The sequence below is a fragment of the Miniopterus schreibersii genome (genome assembly GCF_964146895.1).
Source record: "Miniopterus schreibersii genome assembly, chromosome: 1".
In the NCBI taxonomy this organism is placed as follows: domain Eukaryota; kingdom Metazoa; phylum Chordata; class Mammalia; order Chiroptera; family Miniopteridae; genus Miniopterus; species Miniopterus schreibersii.
Genome location: NC_138101.1, coordinates 28,620,738 through 28,643,328, shown reverse-complemented (window position 1 = coordinate 28,643,328; position 22,591 = coordinate 28,620,738). Strand labels below are relative to the sequence as shown.

General features: G+C 37.3%; 2 protein-coding genes across 10 annotated transcripts in view; one reads left to right on the top strand and one right to left on the bottom strand.

Moving 5' to 3' along the window:
- Nucleotides 1–10,751, top strand: part of LNX1 (ligand of numb-protein X 1) — a 103,132-nt gene extending 92,381 nt beyond the window's left edge. Inside the window, exons 7-10 of one of the 2 annotated variants that reach the window (XM_081154717.1) lie at nucleotides 391–568; nucleotides 2,305–2,533; nucleotides 7,913–8,071; nucleotides 8,464–10,751. In XM_081154717.1, coding sequence (XP_081010843.1) covers nucleotides 391–568; nucleotides 2,305–2,533; nucleotides 7,913–8,071; nucleotides 8,464–8,599 — 702 coding nt within the window. In that variant the 3' untranslated portion in view covers nucleotides 8,600–10,751. The remainder of the gene's footprint in view (nucleotides 1–390; nucleotides 569–2,304; nucleotides 2,534–7,912; nucleotides 8,072–8,463) is intronic. The other variant, XM_081154716.1, reaches the window with a different exon arrangement.
- FIP1L1 (factor interacting with PAPOLA and CPSF1) overlaps nucleotides 9,754–22,591 on the bottom strand; it is a 75,048-nt gene continuing 62,210 nt past the window's right edge. For all 8 annotated transcript variants that reach the window (XM_081154740.1, XM_081154741.1, XM_081154735.1 and 5 more), the window contains 3 exons: nucleotides 18,010–18,229; nucleotides 10,743–10,880; nucleotides 9,754–10,059 (listed from right to left, as the gene is read on the bottom strand). In XM_081154740.1, the coding sequence (XP_081010866.1) occupies nucleotides 9,912–10,059; nucleotides 10,743–10,880; nucleotides 18,010–18,229 (506 nt within the window). In that variant the 3' untranslated portion in view covers nucleotides 9,754–9,911. The remainder of the gene's footprint in view (nucleotides 10,060–10,742; nucleotides 10,881–18,009; nucleotides 18,230–22,591) is intronic.

Sequence of the window (22,591 nt, the reverse complement as noted above, 5' to 3'; positions counted from 1 at the left end):
TGTCAATTGATTACCTGCATAAACGTCTGTTACTATTTAATTAAAATATGATTACTCTTTATACTTTGAAAAAAATCCTAATATTCATGAATGGTACAAGTTTTATGAAATGATTCACTATCAGGAATGAATGAATCACCTGAAAAACTCTGGTCCAGTTCTCCTCGTATGCTTGCTGTTTCTCCCGAGGCGTCGGCCAGTCCCCCCTTCTCGCCCGTCCTGTTTGAAATATGGGCTTCCCGAGGGAGCCTGCAGCACTTGGGGCGAGGCCAGGGCTCCATGTGTCTCTTTCTCTGGGACCAACCGCCACCATCACACATCTATGCAATTCTGGTCGTTTCTGTGTGTAGGAAATGTAAACCCATGTTTGTTTCCTGTCTGTGCCTTCAGCGCCTCCCTCCTGCGGTCACTTGTCACGAGAAGGTGGTTAGTGTCCGAAAGGACCCCAGCGAGTCCCTCGGCATGACCGTCTCCGGGGGAGCGTCACACAGCGAGTGGGACTTGCCCATATACGTCATCAGTGTGGAGCCCGGCGGGGTCATAAGCAGAGATGGCAGAATAAAAACAGGTAACAAGGAAGGGACTTAGGGGCCTGGGCAGAGCGGGGAAAGGAATGAGCAGCTTGCTGGGGCAGGTAACTCTCTGCAGACTTAACAGGCGAGCGCGAGGTGACCGGCAGGTCAGCTGTCACCCAGTGACCATGACTCGCTTGAGTGTAGCTGCGGGACTGGGTTTCCACCCTCTGCGTCATGCGGGTCGATGCGGCGCCTCCCTGCCTGCTAGTAAAGCAAGTGCCGCAAATATGCCAAGAATAAAAACATGCTACGGTTATGGACGAATTGCCTCGATTAAATGGCATAATTTTGTTCCATTTATTCTAAGTGATTCTTTGCTGGATTGATCCGGTCCTGCACCTATTCACGAATTGTTCCATTTTATGGGGTGGACAGGACAAGCAATTGGACAGACTTTGAATGAAAAGTGCAAGCGCCGTGCCCCAGGTGCTTGCCCACCGGGCGAAAGCGCTCCGTTCCCCTCATCTTCCCGGTCCTGGACCCCCGAGATGCAGGTGTCAGGAGTGTGTCCTTAGTAACACTGTCAGTTCACATGAGGGGGCGACCCGGCCGGCTGAGCAATTATCTCACGTAACGATTCAGATCCAAAGGAGAGTGACGTTTCTGAAGTAGGGCTGCTCGGTCCATGGAGCCAGAGGTGGGTGGCACATGAAGGGGTCCAGCCAGCCAACCGAACAGTGTTTCCTTTGGGGTCAGGAAGGATTCAAGCCCCTTCCCACCTCCCTCCCCCTATTTTTGACTCTTGCTGTGGCTCTTCTGTATAAAAAAGGCTATTCCAAGGAGGCAGAAAACAGGAGATAAAGAAACAGAGGCGGAGGCAGGGGAGGGGGCATTTCAGTTTCTCTTGCTTTCCTTTCTCACCCAAGGCCCCGGGTGGAGAATGATAGGGCCAACCAAGAAGTGACCTGTGAGAGAACATGAGCAGATTATATGATATGATGCACAGAAACGTCTAGCACATAGTAGGTGCTTAACCAATGGTAGTTCTTAGCACCTTTGCGATGAATAGAATGTGAACTCTCCTTTCCACCTCTTTAAGAACACAGTTCCAGGACCCATTTTTCTTAACTGCTATAGACTCCTCTGCCAGATACTCTTGGGGATAGTTTCATATTCATTCATTCAAACCCTGTTTATTAGGTGCCTACCACACCCTTTTGCCAAGTGCTCTCCCTTTGTGCGAAAAACAGGAAACAAAAAAGTAGAAAATGTAGATTTTCTTTGATTAAATGGCAAATCTCTTCCTCCCTTTTTTTTTAAAGGCAAATCTCAGAGGGAAGGGGGTGGGTGGGGGTGGGAAGAGATTAACCAAAGAACTCGTATGCATATATGCATGATCCTTGGACACAGACTATAGTGTGGGGAAGGCAGGGGAGTGGCGTAGGTGCAGGGAAGAAGGGGTCAACGGGGGTAAAAAGAGGACATCTATAATACTTTCAACAATAAAGATAAATTTAAAAATAAAATGTCCAACTAAAGAAAAAAGGCAAGAGCGAAATACCAACGGTATGCTTTAGAAACCTCCAAACATGACCTGCCAGTGCCTTGGAGAACGCACACAGCTCCCCATTTGTTACGGAGAATCCGGCCTCATGGAAATGAGGCTAATGGCATGCCCCTCGCCCTCACTGCTCCCTGGCACCCAGTCAGTCCCTGCCCCTTTGCGCTTTACATAGAAGGTCCTATTTGCACTCCCACTAAGGGTGGCTTTTGCTTCTCTGCCCATTAGGTGACATTTTGTTGAATGTGAATGGGATTGAACTAACAGAGGTGAGCCGCAGCAAGGCTGTTGCGTTATTGAAAAGCACATCCTCCTCAATGGTCCTTAAAGCTTTGGAAGTCAGACAATGCGAGTCCCAGGAAGAATGCAGCCGCCTAGCAGCCCTGGACTCCAGCCACAGCACGGCCCCACCCGGTGACTGGTCCCCCTCCTGGGTCATGTGGCTGGAATTACCACGGTGAGTCCCAATGTGACATCCTTGGGGAGGTGTGGGAGGAAACAACTGTATTTCTAAGACCACTTTTCCACTCTCTTGGGCTGACTCATGGCACCAGCATCTTAATGAACCCCAGGATTCGTGAGACTGTTCGAAGTAATTGTAACTGAAAATGCATGCAGAAGTCACAGGGCAGGGACAAGAGCCTGGATGTGGGAACAGTACTAGGCATTCACCATGAGGCGCTCACAGGTCTGCCGCAGTTTTCAGTTGTTCATGCAGCAGGGAGCTCAGGTGATAGGGACAAGAGGCTGAAACCCGGGGTGTCCACGCACCCTGGAGCACAGCACGCTCACCGTTCCCTAATTTGCTAGTGGCACAGCCCTAGGATCTTGCACGAAGGATGACTCCCGGCTGTGGTTTCACCTCTAGCTTTCAGGCGGCCCTGGCTAAACCTAAAGCACCGCAGGACACTTTGCCTTCACCCAGTTTGTGTTGAGAACGCATCTCTCATCTTCTCCCCCTGGTTCCTACTCGTGAGGTTCTTGTATGTAACTGCAGGAAGCAGCTGGGTTGTCATCTGAGATCTGTCTTACAGTAACTCCATTTAATTGTCTCACATAGACACTTCAGGAAAGGGTTCTGGGGGTAGCCTTGCTAAATGGCTGTATACAAAAATTAAATATTCAGGGCACAGATAAACTGGGTTTTGCTCATCTGCATCAGAGCATAAGTTGTTGGCCTTCATAAGACCCTTACTAATTCCAAAGGCATGATTTAAATGTTAAATATTGGAGTCACTGAAGATGATATGCTGGCTAGGATTAAATGAATGAGAGCAGGATGTTTGGTTTTAGTATATTTTTCTTGAGGGTGGAGATAGGTCAGTCTCATTCTTTAAAAAATTTTAAATGAGATTTAAAAAAACATCTCTGACTCAAATATAAACTGTCCTAGATTCCTTCTTGAACCTTCAGTAAATGAGTACAAATTTTAAATGAGTACATTTTTAAATAGCTGAAAACTGAGCATTGAGGCAGTTTAAAAATCTTCAAACATTTTAGAACTGAGCCTAGGTGGAAGAGAGTATTACTTTTCTTGTTAAAAAAAACTTGTTTTGAAACCGCAGTCTAATATAGGTCATTTTCTATTTTTTGTGCTCCAAAGCTATTTTGTTATGTAACCAAGGTTCATGTGAAAGAGAACAAAATTGAGTAGCTTTTTACTCCAAATACAAGTGAATGGCTTTCTTTCCCTCTTTTGTCAGTTGGTTGTGGGTAAGCACCTCTTACCAGAAAAATCATCTGGATTTTGCTCATTTCCTTTAAAAGAAGAGAAGAGCATTGTGAAATAGTGTCGGCAAAGACACCATTGGTTTCCAGTCAGCCATCTCCTCTCCTAGCAGTAACTTAATAAGCACAGGACAAAATTCAAAGGGCACTAAAGGGTATAAAGAGAGGGACAGGTGGAGTCTCCCACCCCAATCCCCTCAGATCTGCTCAACAGAGGTCATCTCTGTCACCAGCTCCTTATGTATTTTTCCAGGGGGTATCTATGTCAGGGGATGGCAAACTTTTTCTGAAAAGGGTCAGAGTTTAGGCTTTGTGGGTCATACTTCTCTGTTGCAACTATTCAGTCCTGCTGTGGTGGCATGAAAGTAGCCATAGACAAAACCTAAATGAATGGGCGTGGTTATTTACTTGCAAAAAGAGGTGGCGGGCTGAGCTAGTTTGCTGACCCCTGGCTTATGTATATCTGTACACACACACACAGTAGTAGCATACACACTATTACGTACCAATGACTTTTTAAAATGTCTAATATACCTTGGGTATCATTTCCTATCAGTACATATCACAAACAATGCCACAGTAAGAATTCATAAGGAATGTAGGGATAGCACCCACTACCAACAAGAACTGGCTCAATTAAGGTCCGTCTGTACAGCCGTGTGCGTTTGCCTGGCTGTATTCTCGGGTCACACTCTGACTTTGTAGGCATCGCATCACTGTGAACTAGCATTGAATTGCGGTGCAGAGCAGTGTGATCTCATTTCTTTCCATCTCCGTGTGGCGTGGTCTTTTCACTTAATGTTCAAAATAACTTATTTGGGTTCTTTTTGTTGTGTTCCACATCTTCCTATTTCTCTCGAGTTCCGTTTCCATTGTTTTCTTTGCTTATTTTAATCTGTCCTTCATATCCCTTGCTGTTTTCAGTAGTATCTTTGTTTTTGTAGCCACTTTTTCTATTTCTCTTCCACTTCTTTCTTCTGTCAGTTCATTTATTCTCATATCTTCCTTGGAATCTTGTATCTCTGCATTGATCTATTTATAGAGTATTTCAGAAGTGCTTTAAATTCACAGTAATATGTTGTTGAAACTGCATTTTCTACAGCAGCATTTCATTTCTATGGCAACATTTTTCTGGTGAGTGGTTGTCTGTTACTGTTATTACTGTTACTTTTCCACTTTTGTAGTGTGTCTGTGCTGATTCTTTTTTAATCGTTGAGTTAGGTAAATGTTTCCTGGAGGAGCTGTTTGCTGGAGGCTTATATTCCAGGTGGCAGGGTTTCTTTACTTCTCCCAAACCACCCAAGATCAGGCTTGCAGGGTCCCTTCCAGAGCCCATCTCTGTCCTACCACACTGACAGGCTGCTTCCTGTCCACAGGGGTTGTCTGTGTGGGTTATTACTTCACTTACGCCCTTCTTCTCCATCACCAAGGGCCCAGGGATACCCTGCTAACAGCCTGCCTGCCTGTTTCTGGTGTTCCCATGTGGAATGGGTGTTTTGCCTATCAGTGGACCACTCACTATGGCCCCCAGGGCTCTACCGGCTCGGATTGTACTCTCCAGTTGAGGCCATTCCCTCTCCCATGCTTCCTTTGACTTCACTGCCTTTGGAAGTTCTCTCTCATTGAAGATGGAGTTTGCATTTCTATTTTCAAATCTCCTAGTTGCTTATTTAGTAACTTTTTAAAAGCAGAGGGTAGATACAACTAAAATAGGAGTAGGAATATCAATTATGCATTTTCAGTCATGCTACACAACCAGCTGCATAACCTCAGCAGCAAGTAACCACATATATGTATTTATCTCACGAGCCTGTGGGGCTCAGATGATTTGGGCTAGGCTAGGTTGGTCTTGGCTGGCTTACTGAGCAGACCTCTCTGGGTCACTAAGGTGGCTTTGCTGATCTTGGCTGGCAATGCTTATGCATCTACGATTTGGCTGGTTGGGGCAAAAATCCCATTGATGCTCTCATGGCTGAGTCCAGAGCCTGAATAGGAAGACACCACCAAGTTATGCAATCAGGCATAACTTTGAGGCATAAGAGGTAAGGGTGACCACTGAGATCACTCTGCCCCCATAAGGGAGAATGAGGAGATATGACCTGTTTCGAACATGTTGAGTTTGAGATATGAGCGAGACTTCCAAGTTTGATAAACATGTCTAGAGCAGAAACTCCCAAAGTTTTTGTCTCAAGACCCTTATACACATTTACAAAGTACTGATGACCCCAAAGAACGTTTGTTTATATAGGTTATATCTAATGATATTCATCTTGTGAATTAATCTGAAGAATTTTTTACTTATTTAAAATAATAAACCCCATCATATGTTAACGTAACATCTTTTATGAGAAAAGCAGTATTTTAAAAAATTAGACTGGCATTGTATATTTTTTGCAACCTCTTTAATGTTTGGCTTAATATAAGGAGAAAACTGGACTCTCTTACCTACTTCTGTATCCTATCTGTTGCCAGATCACCTATCATGTATTCTCTGGAAAAATGCCACTGTACACTCATAAGAAAATGAGTGAAAAGGCAAATATCATCTTGCTATTATGATAAAAATAATTTTTACTTCCAGACCCTAAAAGGCACATAATTTGAGAACCACACTTTGGTAATGTAGGGGCTCAGTGAAATATTGAGGTCCACTGAAAAGTGGGCTGGAAAGGGGAACCCTTGAAGAACAGCCAGTGAAAGAAAAAATACGTAGCAACCGAAGACTTCACCATACTTATCAGCTCCTTTCAACAGAGTTTATTTTTGAGGTAACCGTAATTTTCTTATTTGGAAAAATTACCAAACTCCTTGCTATTCCTTATACTTCGCGAAATCTTCAATTAGGCTTTGAATGAATTCAGAATAGGAAAAAAGCTCACAAATTTAGTTTAACAAATGTTATTGACCAACATTGTCACTTAACAAAACATTTCACAACAGACTTTTTATTGGTTTTTCAAAAAGCAGTTAATATTTTAAGGTACAGCTTATAAACAAAACAGTATCTTGACTTTTCTGTCAACATGAAACTTAATTTTCTTTCAAACCAGTTTCTGGACTGGGGGATTTTAGAGTCAATTCCAGCTCCTGACATACAATCGCTATCCTAACTGTAACAAAGCCTGCACTTAGCCTGCACCTATGTTAACACTGATCCGACTACCACTAAATAGTAAAACAAATAGTTTCTTCAATCTATATTTCCATTTTAGCTGATTCTACTCATTTACTGAAGACCTGTGGTCTCCTCCCATTCCTTTTATAACCTGCTATTCCATTTACTGCCAGTTTTCTCTCCTACAATATGAATTATCCTTATCTTTAAATGTACAATTTCCATTCACTTTATGCCATGTGTGTCCCTATACCCTTTATAAACATGTAGAACTACATATAAACTAATTACATATAAACTAATATTTTTCAAAAATCAAAATTTCAACAAATGCATTAATTAGGATTGTTTAAAAAAAATTTTTCACTCAGATTAATCACTTATTCAAAGAATTTTGCCTTCATTAAAAATATCTACACACCCTGGATGCTATCGCCCAGTTGGTTGGAGTGTTGTCCTGTATACCAGAAGGTGGCGGGTTCAATTCCCAGTCAGGGTACATACCCAGATTGTGGGTTCAGCCCCTGGTCTGGACAGGTATGGGAGTCAACTGACTGATGTTCCTCTCTCTCCCTTCCTTCCTCTGAGATCAATAATGATTTAAAAAAATTATATCTACAAGTAAATAAAAATGACATCCATAAGTATGCCTGAATTTGGTTCACCGATAAGATTTTATGCAATATGAATTGAGGCATTAAATCTTTTTAAAGCTAATCTTAAAGGTGACTATGATTACCTTTCCCAGTAGACATATAAACAAAACATAATAAATGGTATCATTTTTTAAAGGGTGTTTAACAATGGAAAACAAGTTCAATTAGGAAAAGCCAGGTAACAGCACAAAGGTCGATGGGCTATGACACAATTCTGAGTGAAGTCTATCCAGTGCAATTTACCCTAAAAAATGTCAGTAAAGGAAATGGGAGATGAATCACAATTATTAACTGAGTTCATCCTAACTGCTTATATAGTGATTACATTCTATTTTAGGTACCTGTATAACTGCAAAGATGTTGTATTACGAAGAAACACAGCTGGAAGTCTGGGCTTCTGCATTGTAGGAGGTTATGAAGAATACAATGGGAACAAACCTTTTTTTATCAAATCTATTGTTGAAGGAACACCAGCATACAATGATGGAAGAATCAGGTAATAACAATTTAACAAAAAACCTGCATTCAAATATTTTGTTTTATATATGTAAAAGCTTGGCCCCACTTTAAAAAAGGCATATATTATACCTTTTTTATTGGTAAGAAATTAAACACATTTATGTAGTATTCAATTTCTAAAAAATCCAAAATGATTACTTACTTGGTCCCATATAGCAACGTGCTTTATACATTTAGCATCCCTTCTAATGCAGCTGAGTGGATAGAGAGTTTGCAGAATTTAAGTGAGGAGGGGAGAAAAAAAACCTTAATGAGAAGTAATGTAATTAAGTTGATAGATGTAGCAAAAATTAGGACCACCAAACTTGAATTAACTTCTGCTCTGGATCAAAATGTTAATCACATGCCTTGTTTTATTTATTTTTTTAGATGTGGTGATATTCTTCTTGCTGTCAATGGTAGAAGTACATCAGGAATGATACATGCTTGCTTGGCAAGGATGCTGAAAGAACTTAAAGGAAAAATCACTCTTACTATTGTTTCTTGGCCTGGCACTTTTTTATAGAATGATGGGTCATAGAAAAACAGAAAATCACAAATAAGTTAAGTTGAAACAATATATTTATCTTGTCAATTTTTGTATTTAAAGGATACATTATAAAAATGTGAACTTTAATGTCAGCAAAAGTATGATCTAATGAAAGCCAATTACACCTCAGAAAATACAATTCTCAAACAATTACTAATAGTTTTAATTCAGTGTGGAGGATTTTGTATCACTCTACTTTAGGTTTATATTTTTCTATTTAATAAAAAGCTCTTAAACAGCTGAAATGGTTTGTATGCCCTCAAATGAATTCAAATCATATAATTAAATATCTGGTATATACTGAGGTCTGCAAGGGTACATTATGGGTATTTTAAAAATGCAATGCTGAAAAATGTTCCTTTCACCAAATGAGAAATAAATATTTTTAAATTATAGTTGTCTTTAAGTATGTGATACTAAATTCATTCCTATTATCACTATTAAAAGATCCTAGTAATTCTTTCAGAACCATGTTGTTACCCTGACTGACAAATTCCTTCTAAGGGTTAACCCTGAAAATGCTCACAGAATTATAAACTTGTTTTTTCTTAGATTTAATAGAAAATAACTAAAGCTCTTCTCACTTGTTTTTTTATTCACAATATAGTTAGCATCAAGAAAAACCAAAACAGCTTGACCATGGCTCATGTAGATGGCCACAAGGGAATTCAATTTTGTGTCAGTGATGAGTGCCCAGTGCCTGCTAGAAACTACACTTAGGACAAGTTATTTCACAGAGACCACCCAAATACCATTATTATTTTAGATATAAAAGCTCCCCATTCAATTCACCATGAACCCAATTTAGAACACTGAAAACCTATCAAAAAGTTGTGATATCAAAACTGTACAAGTTCTTTAATATGCTAAGCAACAGTGCCACAGTGTTAACGATAGGAGACTGGTTTTAAGGGCACCCTTGATGCCTTCTGCAGTGCAGCCTCTTGACTAGCATTTGATTAACTCAAGGAAACGATGGCCAAGGTGGGACCTTCATCAGATACTGGTACGTACACAGCTGAACACAGCTCTGAAACTCCCTGCTGAGTGCCTCATTCACATTACTTTCTTGGATATAAAGTCATTGCTATCTTATTTTTTTTCATTTTTTAAATATTACAAAACAAAGATTTTAACTTAACATGAAATATTCACTCTTTTATTTTGGAAAAAAGTTTTTATACTAACAGAAGATTAAAGGTAAATTTCTTAAACATTATCCAGAAAAATAAACAAGATCTGTAGTATCTATTTCTGGCACTAATATACACAAAAGGTTATACCATGCCTATTCTGCAGGTGCAGCTTCGGTGCTCTCCTGTTCAGGGGCAGGCTCACTGCCAGCTTCTTTTCCTTCTTTGCTTCTTTTAGATTTTTTGTGCTTGTGTCTCCTGTGACTGTCTCCTTCTTCACTTTCATGGCGACGTCTACTATTACTAAAAAAAGAAAGGTGTGCTCTTAAAAATAAGTATATAAGTGGTGACAAAAATCAATCTACTTTGTCTAGGTAAATCCTCAATGCTGGGTGTTAAAAAATTTAATCCATTATTTTCCCCAAACACATTTACGGATGTAATCAGTTTTTTGTGTGACTTTTATGCTGAGGTTATATTTACAGTATAGGCTCATCTTCACCAATATTATCCTAGACTTCGAGAGCCCATATACTTCTGAAAGTCAAATTATAAATGAGAAACTGAAGCACTAAATCAAATACTTTCTAGGGTTGATTTTAGGCAAATAGGCATTAAAATTGTGCGTGTGTGCGCATGTGCGAGACTACAAGGCCCTGAATTTTCTTTGATTAAACTGCTTTAATAATGTTTATTATTAAAGACTGGTTCGTATGCCAAATTCCCTCCTCTTTACAAGATAATTTAATAAGCCTGTCTTATATGTTATTTTCCATGCTAATTTTGGTTTAATGGTATTAAACACAGTCTTGTTAGATTTAAAAATCTTTGTTGGAGTCTGTAAGGAACCATTTCGACAGATTCTTAATCTTCCAATTAGGAATATATATGCTCTACTGGTTATTGGGACATGTCTTTTACTTCCTGAAGCCAAATCAATTTCTCTCTTAGCTTCAAAGTGATTCATATTTTATTAAAGAACAAACCTTCGAGATGACTTGTGCCTGGTTTCTTCTTTCTCTCTGTGCCGTCTTTCTCTATGTCGTTCTTCTTTCTCTCGACTTGCTCTGTGACGCTCATAGCCTCTTTCTGCATATTCCCTGTACCTGTATCGTTCTTCATCACTGAAATTGGAACAGAAACAACTTTTATTGACAACTCGACTGTTCATACGGAATGATTTAAACTGTAAAAGAAGAGATGTGACCTGAGTCCAAAACAGAAGCCCCCACGTTAGCATCTTATATAGATGCAAAATATTTGTTGAACTTAGAGGGAAACAATGCCATTCCCAAATTAGTACTAAATCTAATACAAGAATACAAAGTATATAATAATTACACATCATGCGAAGGGACCAACTTGTTCTGTGCTTTCACAATTGTTAGAGGGTAGAAATTTTATAAAACAATGCTGTTTTTCTTCAAAACCTGGGAGCTGTAACTCATTTACATTTTAGTCAGCTTTCTTTTCCTTTTAGAATTAAAAATATGTTTGTACATTTCAGATATCCAACCCAAAATCTTAAAATCTGGGGCACACAGTTAAGATTCTAAAAATGTATTTTAAATATTTGGCTCACAATGGCTACACAGTAGAAAGTAGATAAAGGTTCTTAGGTTTTTCAGTCACATCAAGAGCATATTCATCTAATAAAGACGTATAGAAATGAAGGACAGCCCTGGCTGGTGTGGCTCAGTCGGTTGGAGCATTATTCTACACATTGAAAGGTCACAGGTTTGATTCCTGGTCAGGGCACATACCCAGGCTGTGGGTCTGATTCCTGGTTGGGGTGCGTACAGGAGGCAACCGATCGATGCTTCTCTCCCTTTCTCTCTCTCTAAAATCAATAAATACATATCCTAGGGTGGAAAAAAAATTTAAAAAAAAAAAAGAGGGACTTCAAAGCAACTTCTATAATATCCACACAAAATGCAGGCCAAAAGCTGCCTGTGGACACACCTGCATTCTGATATCCCAATTACTTAATACTGTATGAGTGGTGAAAAAAAAGGGATTCACATGGCTAACAACTTCTAACACATAAACTTAAGCTGCACCTCCATTTTCTGACTTGGTATAGAATGGACTGGTAAAACTGAGTCTGATGGCTACTCTTACTTTACCTCCCTATCCCTGTCCTCTTTTCAGGTACCTTCAATGACATTCTTCTCTCCATCTTTCTCTCCTAATCCTTCAAGTCTCTTATTTTCTTTTTTTGTTCAGCATAAAAGTCAATACTTTCTATAACCTAGTATCAGTAAACTCACTTAGAAGGAAAATAAACATCTTTTAGAGCACTATGTGCTGAAGAGCCTTCATTTCTAGAAATATATAAATTATTAAATTAACTTGCCTGAAGCATCAAGGTGTTCAGTGATCTGAGTAGGAGCAACAGGAGACAGAATCAGGTGAATGTATAAACCATATAAGAACAAATCAGCCTGTGGTCTCTCAGCAAAAGTAATGATTCTGTAGCTGAACAAGTTGTTGCTGCTTTGATACATTACATTTTAAAACCACTTTATTAAAACAAAATGTATTAATATAGAAATATATCTGTGTTTGTATATATGTATACATACACACTTTCTTTCCTAACCACAAATACGCACTTTGTATTGGAAGGTGTAAGCATGTCACCTGAAAGGCAATGTGCCATGACAGACAGTGTAGTAGTGGGAAGAGTACAGGCAGTGTAGGCCCAGGATCACATTCTGTTTCTACTAACCAAATGTGTGACCTAGGGTAAATTAACCAACTTCCCTAGGCATCAGTTTTCTCATCTGTAAAACTGGCAACAATCTTCTTCAGGGTTGTTGCAGAACTGGCAATAGCATTTACAAGTGCTTGGTATAAGAGAAGGCCCTCAACAAATGGCAGCAGACATGCAGGCTCACCCTCTTTAGTAAACTTAATACTAAATTTTTCAGAAGTGGAATTTTTGTAAAGGTGACTGACCCTGTAATAATGTGTCTGAAACAGAATAAATTAGCACGCACCAGAACAAATGAATATTGTCGTTAATATTATCCTCTTTAAAAATGAAACTCTTTCTAATGATTCCAACTGGATTTACATTAAAAGTAAATAATCTCATAATTTGTCATCTGTAACCTTCTCACCCTAACACCAATTCTTGATAGTTTTGAGGCCTTTTAAGATTCTGAAGGCGGCCATATGATGGGACCTTACTACAGGTGGTAGAAGATTTGGTCTCATACACGAAATATCAAGACCCCTTCTTCGAGCCCCTCTTTTGATAAACAGCTGCAGCAAAAAAGTTTCTCTGGGTCTGAAAATCATTAGAGTTTATTCAAATACCCTTGAAGGAACAGACTTCATTCTGGCCCACAATTAAGCGGCCTAGAGACCAGATGTTGAAACTGGTCTGTAATTTTCAAAACAATAACCCTGTAATTTGTGACACAACATATACTACATGCCATATTGTTAAAATATCAGTCTTTTTTTTAAAAAAAAAAAAAGGTCTTTACTTATACTTCACTTGGATTTTCCAGAGAACATTTTAGTCCTGGAATAATTCAAAACAACACAAAATTCCTCCACTTTTTGCCCTGTAGCCTTGAACTTTTAGTCAGATTTAGGTAAACATTGACTTCTGATGCCCTACAGCATAGCAACCTGAAAATTAAATGTGACTTAACCATTAACACTTTAGTTTCAATAAAAATTGAGTATCATCTGTGCATGTGTGTTCGAAATTTAATCAGAAAATTTAGCCTCAAATATTCTATAAGCTTTGTATTATGTTTATTCAAAGAAAATTTATGAGCTCTAGAAAAGCCATTCCTTTTAGTCTTCTTTCCTATCAAGTTTTGCATTAAGCTCTTTGTGAGTATGGACATTCTAGAGATAGCAGTGCTATCTCAAATTTTTTTTACTACATTAGAAACTATTCAACTTTCTGGGAAGTAATACTCTTGAAATTAACAGAATCATGCTGACTTACATGGCTGAAGTTAACAGTACATGTCCCACCTCAGAAATACAAAATATACACTCACACATACACTTATGTATCATACCTTTACTTATTTAGTGAATAAAATTTTATCAGGTGCCTACAAAGCATAAGTCATATTATTAGGAATTATAGGAAGGAAAAAGCTTAATAAATCCTATCTAGTTTCTTACTGCATACTGTTTTAGGTAAAGTTTTAAACTACCAACCAGTCCTAGTCAACCTGACAATATTATATGGTTAAATCTGAAAGGGCAGTGTATGAATAGTTCTGTATCCTCAGCACACAGCTCTGTGCCTGGTACATAAGAGAGACTCAGAAAATGTCAATTACATAATGAAAGAATGAACTGCTACTTCCACTTCCCCCCCAAAAGCGGGTGGGATCAAGTGAAGTGCACAAAGAGTAATAAGGAAAATGAGAGAACAATTCTTAAACTACCTAATTTCAAGAGAGGATTTTAAGTAAGATCTCGACCACATTTTGAGTAGAGAGTATGGCTCTATCATTGCCTTATATTTCTTTATGCTTCCATTTCCACATCCAATAAATAGACATTTAGACTAGATAATACCTAAGGACCTTTCGAATTAAGAAGTCTATGATTAGATTACCACAACTAACAAAGCCAATGCTGCTGGAACCAAGCATATGGTCACATCCTGAATTGATATACTACTTCATCTCATTCAGCCAAATCAGAAAACTGCGTATGTATCTTACATTTATCTCATCTCTAAGAATAGGTGGTATAAAAAAGTTACTTTTAACTTATTTCATTCTACATTGTGATGGTACCTAGACTGATACTTTATAAGAAAGATGCCCAAGTTAATGATTTGACTGTGATAAAGGTTGATTTTTGTTCATTTAAAAATCTTTCTAGCTAAAAGTTCCACCAACAGTTTTAAAAATTGTTTTTTCTCTATTGTATTCACCTTTCTCCCTTAAAATATGTAAGTCATTTTATTCACTGACACATTCATTATGTGCCAGGCATTACTGTACAAAGTGCTGAAGATACAGAAATGAAAAATGGTGGTCAATGCCCTTAAAGAGGCTTACTAAGACATGCTAAAGAAAACACATAAAGTGTTTAGGGAACATGTGAACAAAATTAATTCTTTCAGGTTCAGAGAAGCTCACAGAAGCCAGATGTGAGCTGGACCTTGAAGAATGAATAAAAGTTTGTGAGGCAGAGAGGTAAGAAACAACATGAACAAAGGAAGTACGAAACTATGAAGGATTTCGAGAACAGCAATCAGTCCGGTGTAGCTAGAACATGCGGTGTACTGGCTTGGAAGAGAACTGGGGTTAAAATGTAGAAAGGTACACGACTTCTGACTTGTGGATCATAAGAAGAATTAGGTAGGAGTTTATTCTTTACACCAACAGTACATGCCAGTCGCACAGCAGTATATGAATTCTTTCCAATGGCACAGAACGTTTTAGGGAATCAATTACCAGATCCCCAACTTCCATATTCAGTCTTCCTAAATATGAACTGCATAATGATACACCTGTGGTAAAACATCATGCCACTTCTCCAGCTAACTTCTTCTCTAGCAATCGCCCTTCTCGCCCTTTACGAAATAAAGGCATTCCTTTCATCAATTTTACTATGGTACATTGGCTCAGGGTGTAAAAACCATCCTAGCATCAAACAAATCTAATTTATAAGAGTGCCAGTGAGAACTATTTTATTCAAGGAACCATAAAGCATATATGGTGCTTTAGGTTTTCCTATCTTATACATTGTTCCTTTAAGAATGGCCAGGCATGGCTCAGTGGTTGAGCATTGACCTAGGATCCAGGAGATGGGGGTTCGATTCCTGGTCTGGGCACATGCTCGGGTTGCGGGCTCAATCCCCAGTCGGGGGCATGCAGGAGGTAGCTGATCAATGAGACTCTCTCATCTTTGATGTTTTAACGCTCTCTCTCCCCCTCTCTGAAATCAATAAAGATATATTTAAAAAAAAAAGAAAAAAAAGAATGAAGTATGGAGTAAGAAATGGGATTTCTAACGTCATATATATTATAGTGTGGTGGAAGTCAAGAATTTTCCCTGAACTAGTAAAAGCAAAAACAAAAAATCCCTTTGAAGAAAAGCAGTGTTGGAAGGCAGCACATTATTTTGAGCTCCGCAGCTATTTTGTTTATTAGACTTAGATAGGGAATACAGATTAACTCATTTGGCTGAACAGAAAAATGAAGCCAGACTTTTTTCCATTAGAAAATGAACACGATTTGGCTGACTGACTTGATGATGATAGCTGTCTTTTACCAATTAAGTTATATGGTAGCCATAAATGGAATGAAGAAAATCTGCATAGAAATAAATATTTAACACACATAAAGGTATTTAATTTTTTAAAGATTATTTTTGCCAAAATGTATTAACAGAATTTTGGCTTTCCCAAACCTTTCTGAGCATATTAAGTTAAACAATTGGTAGTCTTTTGACAATTCTTGGTAAAACCCTTTTGGTATTCTTTCAAGAAACTGAGAAAATTAAAAACTTAATTACTAAATGAATTGGATTGAATTGTGTCCCCCAAAAAGATATATTCAAGTTCTAATTCCCATGCCTGTGAATATAACCTTATTTGGAAACAGGGTTTTTGCAGGTGTAATCAAGTCAGGATGAGGTCATATTGGATTACGCTGCACCCAAATTCAATGACTGATATTCTTAAAAGAGAGACATTTGGACATAGATACAGAAAGACAAATGCCATGTGAAGACAGAGACAGACTGGAGTGATACATCTATAAATCAAAGAACATCAAGGACTGCTAACAACCACTAGGAGCTAGGAGATAGGCATGGAACAGATTCTTCCTCAGAGCCTACAGAAAGGAACTGACCCTGCTGAGACCTTGATGATATCAGACTTCTAGCCTCTAGAACTCAAGAGTAAATTTCTGTTGTTCTAGGTTACTAGTTTACAGTACGTTTTTACAACAGTCCTAGGAAACAATTTCACTGAGTAACAAATACTTTTATAAATCAGGTGGTTTCCAATTCTGTGCTCCCAAGAAAATTATATCATGAACTGATAGATTCTTAAAAATAACTTTTGACAATAGGTTAACTATGTGTACTTTTGGCATATCACTAAATCTATAGGTGCTCAAATAACTAACAGAGCCACAACAAAATTCCATCAATTCTCACGTATGTATTTTATGTGAACAAGGTTTCTCAGCACTTAGATATATATATATATTTAAATGAAATATACTTAATGACAGTGTTTTTACCTAACAATGGAAATATTCATTCATAGATACATATATTAATTGGGGATGGGCAGAAGCTCCACCATTACATTAAGAAATGTAGTTCTATTAAATTAGTTTCAGAATTTACAGTGTATTTATATATAAAAATAATTAAAGCCAGAAAAAAATTAAAAAAAAAAAAGCATATGGTCTTCAGTTTTTTATGCATTTTAACTTACATAAATCTATTGTAGGAAAGATTGAGAGGATGATCAATTTAAAAAGACGGTCTTAGAATAAAAATATTTTACATTGGAATAAAATTCTCCGAGGGAAGTAGCTCAGAAATAAGAATTCAACCACAAAGAAGAAATGTATAATTTCTAGCTGTTAAAGACAGCCTATTTATGAACTTTTAAAAAATAGATAATGATGTTTAGCAAATCACTATAACGTTCTTAACCCACTGGATATATTTAAAAGAGTGATAATTTTATTTTAAAATTTAATGTTTATAATACACTGGAATCTATATATTGACAACTATTTACATTTAAGATGAAAAATTTCAGAAGGCAAGATATGTGAAGGGGTACAAAGTTTTCAAAATTATTTTAAGGGAGAAGTGAACAAACAGATTTGAAGACTGCTGCTTTAGGTCAGGGGTGGGGAACATCTGACCCGAGCGCCTTAGACGGCTGGTGAAATCACTTGGTCTGGCCCTGCCAAGGCAACTGCAGGCAGGAATCGAAATTCAATAAATCTATGAGCTTTTTTGATAGCTAATTTGTAAGCTGATAATTTGTATGGCCCATGAATGATGTTATAAATATCCAAATGGCCCTTGGCAGAAAAAAGGGTCCCCATCCCTCTTTAGGTCATGAGAACCCCTATGAATTAAATAGCCTTTTAAAATGGCTATCCTAAATACTCTTCAAGCAATCCTTTCCCAACTGAATTGGATTTTCCATCCTGTTATCAAATATAAATTCTAAAGTGTACATTAAATACATGTATACAAACTCCCGCACACTCAACAAACCTGTTGAAAACACTTGGTGTAGGACTGTGATCACGCTCCCGCTCCCTCTCTCTGGTGCGCTCTCTTTCTCGGTCTCGGTCACGATCTCGGTCTCGGTCTCTATCTCTATCTCTGTCTCTATCTCTGTCTTTCTCTCTTCTTGCATAGTAGTCCCACTGCTTGCTGGTGTCCACGAGACTAGGCCATGAAGGAGCAGAACCAGGAAGGTGGGGAAAGGCAACTAAAGAAAAAACAACAACAAAACATAACAATTAAAAACAAAAGTTCTGGTACCTAAAAAAAAAAAGAGAAAAAAGCAAAACAAAAAACGTACTGGAAAATAAAGACAAAACTCCCACCAAAAGTGCTTCATTAGATTATAATGAAAACTTATTTTATAACTAGAAAAGAGAAATGACAGGGTGAGTACCTACAGATTGGGGGAATGCCTGGAAACAACCCTTAAAGGACCTAACATAGAAACACACGCTTCATTCTGCAAGGTGAACAGGAGCCAGAAATAGATACACCATGAACTTCCCCATATAAAAATGTAAGCCAGAACACATTAGGACATCTTCAAAGTATTGAGAAAAAATGATGGCCAACCTAGAAACATGTATTCAACAAATTACAGTTCAAAAATAAGAACACAAAGGCATTCATAGATAGACAAAAAAAATAAGCAAATGTTACCATCTATCAGATAGATGTATAATGCATTCTAAGAATAACCACTAAAAAAAAAAAAAAAAAAAAAAAAAAAAAGATTTTATATAGGGAAATAGAGAATTTTTTAAAAACCACCAATTCAAAAAAGACTTAGAAAACATGGAGGTAAGGTAGACAAGTTTATTAGCTCAACAATCAGGATAATATAAAAGGGACTGAATTCATCAAATATAGAAGAGATTTAATTTGTACTTTGAAAAATTCTGATTATTTTCTGAATATAAGACGTAACACACAAAATGGTTGCAAGTAAAGGATGTGAGAAAAAAAAGTTAATACCCATCAATCTACTTATGAGTAGTTATATTAATGACGAAGCAGGCTCACACAATAAGGGTTACCTGGGAAAGAAAGGATAACTACATGAAGATGAAAAATGTAACTCACCAAGAAGACAGAGCAAATTAAACTTCCAGGTATCTAACCACATAGCCTTAATTTTTGGAGAGTAAGAGCTAATAGAAATACAAGTAGAAATAGAAAACTCCACAATGATCATGGGAGAATACGATACTTCTCTCAATTATTGTTACTTTAAGCAGACAAAAAAAATCACTACAGATATGTAAGATTTGAGCAAAACATTGTTAACAAGATTGATAATGAAAATAACAGAATACTCATTCTCCTCAAGCACATAAGAAACATTCATAAAAATACACTATGTACTTTAAGAGGATAAGTAAAATAAACAATGACCACCATACAATTTAAATTAGCAAAATTTTTAAATTTATGGGGAAATAATCTCCATATATTTCAAATTAAGAACACACTTCCAATAACTCAGGTGTCAAAAAATTTTTAAAAATTATTTAGGAATTGAACAAAAATATCAAACATCTAGAGATGCAAACTGTTCTGGAGGGAAATTTAATCTTTAAAAACACTACATTAGAAAAGATGATACAAAGCCCATGGTCACAGACAATAGTACGGTAAAGGCCCAAGGTGGGGGACTGGGCAAAGAGGAAGGGAAAAGGGGAACAACTGTAGTTGTGTCAGCAATAAAAATAAATTCTTTAAAAAAGGGGAGAAGAGATGGAAAATTAATGTGCTAAGCTTCCAACTTAAGAACTTAGAAAAGCACAGAATAATCTAACAGAAGGGCAATAATAAAGATAAAAGAAGAAACCAAGTAAACAGAAAACAACCACACAAAAAAGCAGAAAGCTGGTTTTTGAAGACTAGACAAACAAAACATGACAATCTCTGACAAGATTACAAACGAGTCCACATAAACAGTATCAGAACCAAAAAGGGACCACCACTACAGATGTTGCAGAGATTAAACAATACATAGAATATTACACACTTTATACCAACACATTTAAAAACTTAGCTGCAACAAGACTAATTCTTAAAAATAAATTACCAAACAAAAGTGACTCAAAAATAAAAAGAAATCTTAATCATCTTATAACTATTAAAGATATTAAATCAGTAATTTAAAACCTTCCCACATGATCAGATGGTTTTTACAGGTGAGTTTTTATTAACTTAAAAGCTATAGACGATTCTAGTATTACACAAACTTCCAGAGAATAGGCAAAGATCATTCTCTAACTTATCCCATGTGCCTTGTATAACCTCAATTACTAAAACCAATTAAGGATAGTGCAAATAAAGGGAAAAAAAGTCACAGGTCAATTTACATATTAACTTAGATGTCAAAACCCTAGATAAACCAATATTTTCATAAAAAGTAATCAACCATGACCAAGTTAGATATACGTCAGCAAATAAACAGTGGCTTAATATTAGAAAAATATTAGAAATTTGCCACATTAACAGATTAGAGAACACTATGATCATCTCAGAAAGCACTTGATAAAAATCAATATCCATATAGCTTTTAAACTTGGAAAACTAGAAGAAATTTTCCTTAATCTGATGTAGGTTCTATCAAAAACCTAACAGTAAAGTAGTAAAAATTATAAAAGCAAAAAAAAAAAAGTGTAAGACAAGCACTCCACTTTCAAAACTTTATTATACAGAGGTCTTAGAACAGAGAGATAAAAAAAAAGGGTGGGGGGACGACACACAAAATAATTATCTTTGGATGATATTACTGCCTGAAGAGACTGGACAAATTATAATGAGAATTCAACAGGTAACTGACTACATGATCAATATATATACAATGATCAATATATGTATATTTCTGTACTTATAGAGATATGCGTAAATAAAACAAAAACCAATTCTATTTCTAAATATAAGCAAACACAAACAGAACACAGAGTTCAAATGAATATACCAGCCCGGCGAGGCGTGGCTCAGCGCTTGAGCATAGACCTAGGATCCAGGAGATCGTAGTTCGATTCCTGGTCAGGGTGCATGCCAGGGTTGCGGGCTCGATCCCCAGTGGGGGGCCTGCAGGAGGCAGCGATCAATGACGATGCTCTCATCATTGATGTTTCTCTCTCTCCCCCCCCTTCCTCTCTGAAATCAATAAAAAGATATATTTTTTTAAAAATGAATATACCATTTACAACAACAAAAAGATTAGGTGCCTATGACTAAATCTAACTGAAGGTATGCAAGAAGTGTATGGAGGAAATTATAGAACTTAATTGAAACACATTAAAAATTATCTCCTTAAAATGAAGAGTGAGTCCTTGTTCATAGGAGAAATCATGTTGTAAAACATTAATTTTACAACTGATCTAGATATCAGTTGAATTCCAGTACTATGGTATAAGTGCAAGGACTCTAAAGCCAGGCTGCATGGTTTCAAATTGTTGACTCTTACTTGTGTGACAGTGGGGAAATTATTTAATCTGGCTGTTTTTCAATTTCCTAAAATGAAACAGTAACAGTGTGCCTACTTTATAAGGCTTCCAGGAATACATGAGGTAACAGTGTTTGTCATCTAAGCATAACATAAATGCTAGTTATTAATCAAATTTTTTTTTTTTTTTTAAATATATCTTTATTGATTTCAGAGAGAGGAAAAGAGAGGGAGAGAGAGAGATAGAAACATCAATGACGAGAGAGTCATTGATCGAGCCCACAACCCGGGCACGTGCCCTGACCAGGAATCGAACCCTGATCACCTGGATCCCAGGTCGACACTCAACTGCTGAGCCACGCTCGGCCGGGCAATCAAAATTTCAACAGTTTTTCATGGAACTTGTAAAGTTGATTCTAAAATGAACATGTAAGGGCAATGGCTCAAGAATACTTCTAAAGCTGAATAAGGTACATTTTGCTGAAACTGAGATTTACTATAAAATTTACATAGAAGATAGTAAATAAACCAAATGAATAGTCTGGAAAGCAGAGAAACAGATTTGTGCATATATGGCAACTTGATAAATGAATGGAGATGACACTGTAGGTCCCTCAGGAAGGATAGACTATTCAACAAATTGCACTTGGACAGTTATACCTCTACTCTGAACCCCAATTAAAATGTGGTATGACTTGACATAGTTGATGAAGTATATGATGGTAATTTTAATATATTTACCACTGGAAAGTTCTCCTTGGGGTGGCTGGAGTATTATAATTATCTCTACAGTACACAATATTTACAAAGTCACAATAATGTGAATAAGGTTTATTGTTTAGCTTTTAGAATAAAAAACTTGCCAAGATAATTGACACAGATAATTTTGGTTGGAGGGCAGAATATACTGTTGTAAGTAGGAGTATAGCTGACTAAGGTTGGGAGGCAGAGGGAGAGGAAAAGGTGAAGGCTTAGAAAGATGCACAGAAGTTGTAACTGATGATACAAGAAAAAGAGGGCAGGTATATAAATATAAAGAGGAACAAAAATAATGTTATAATTTCCCTGGTGGGGAAACAGAGTTGAGAATAGTAAGTGAATAAAATACATATTTATCATTGCAGAAAGAAAACACAT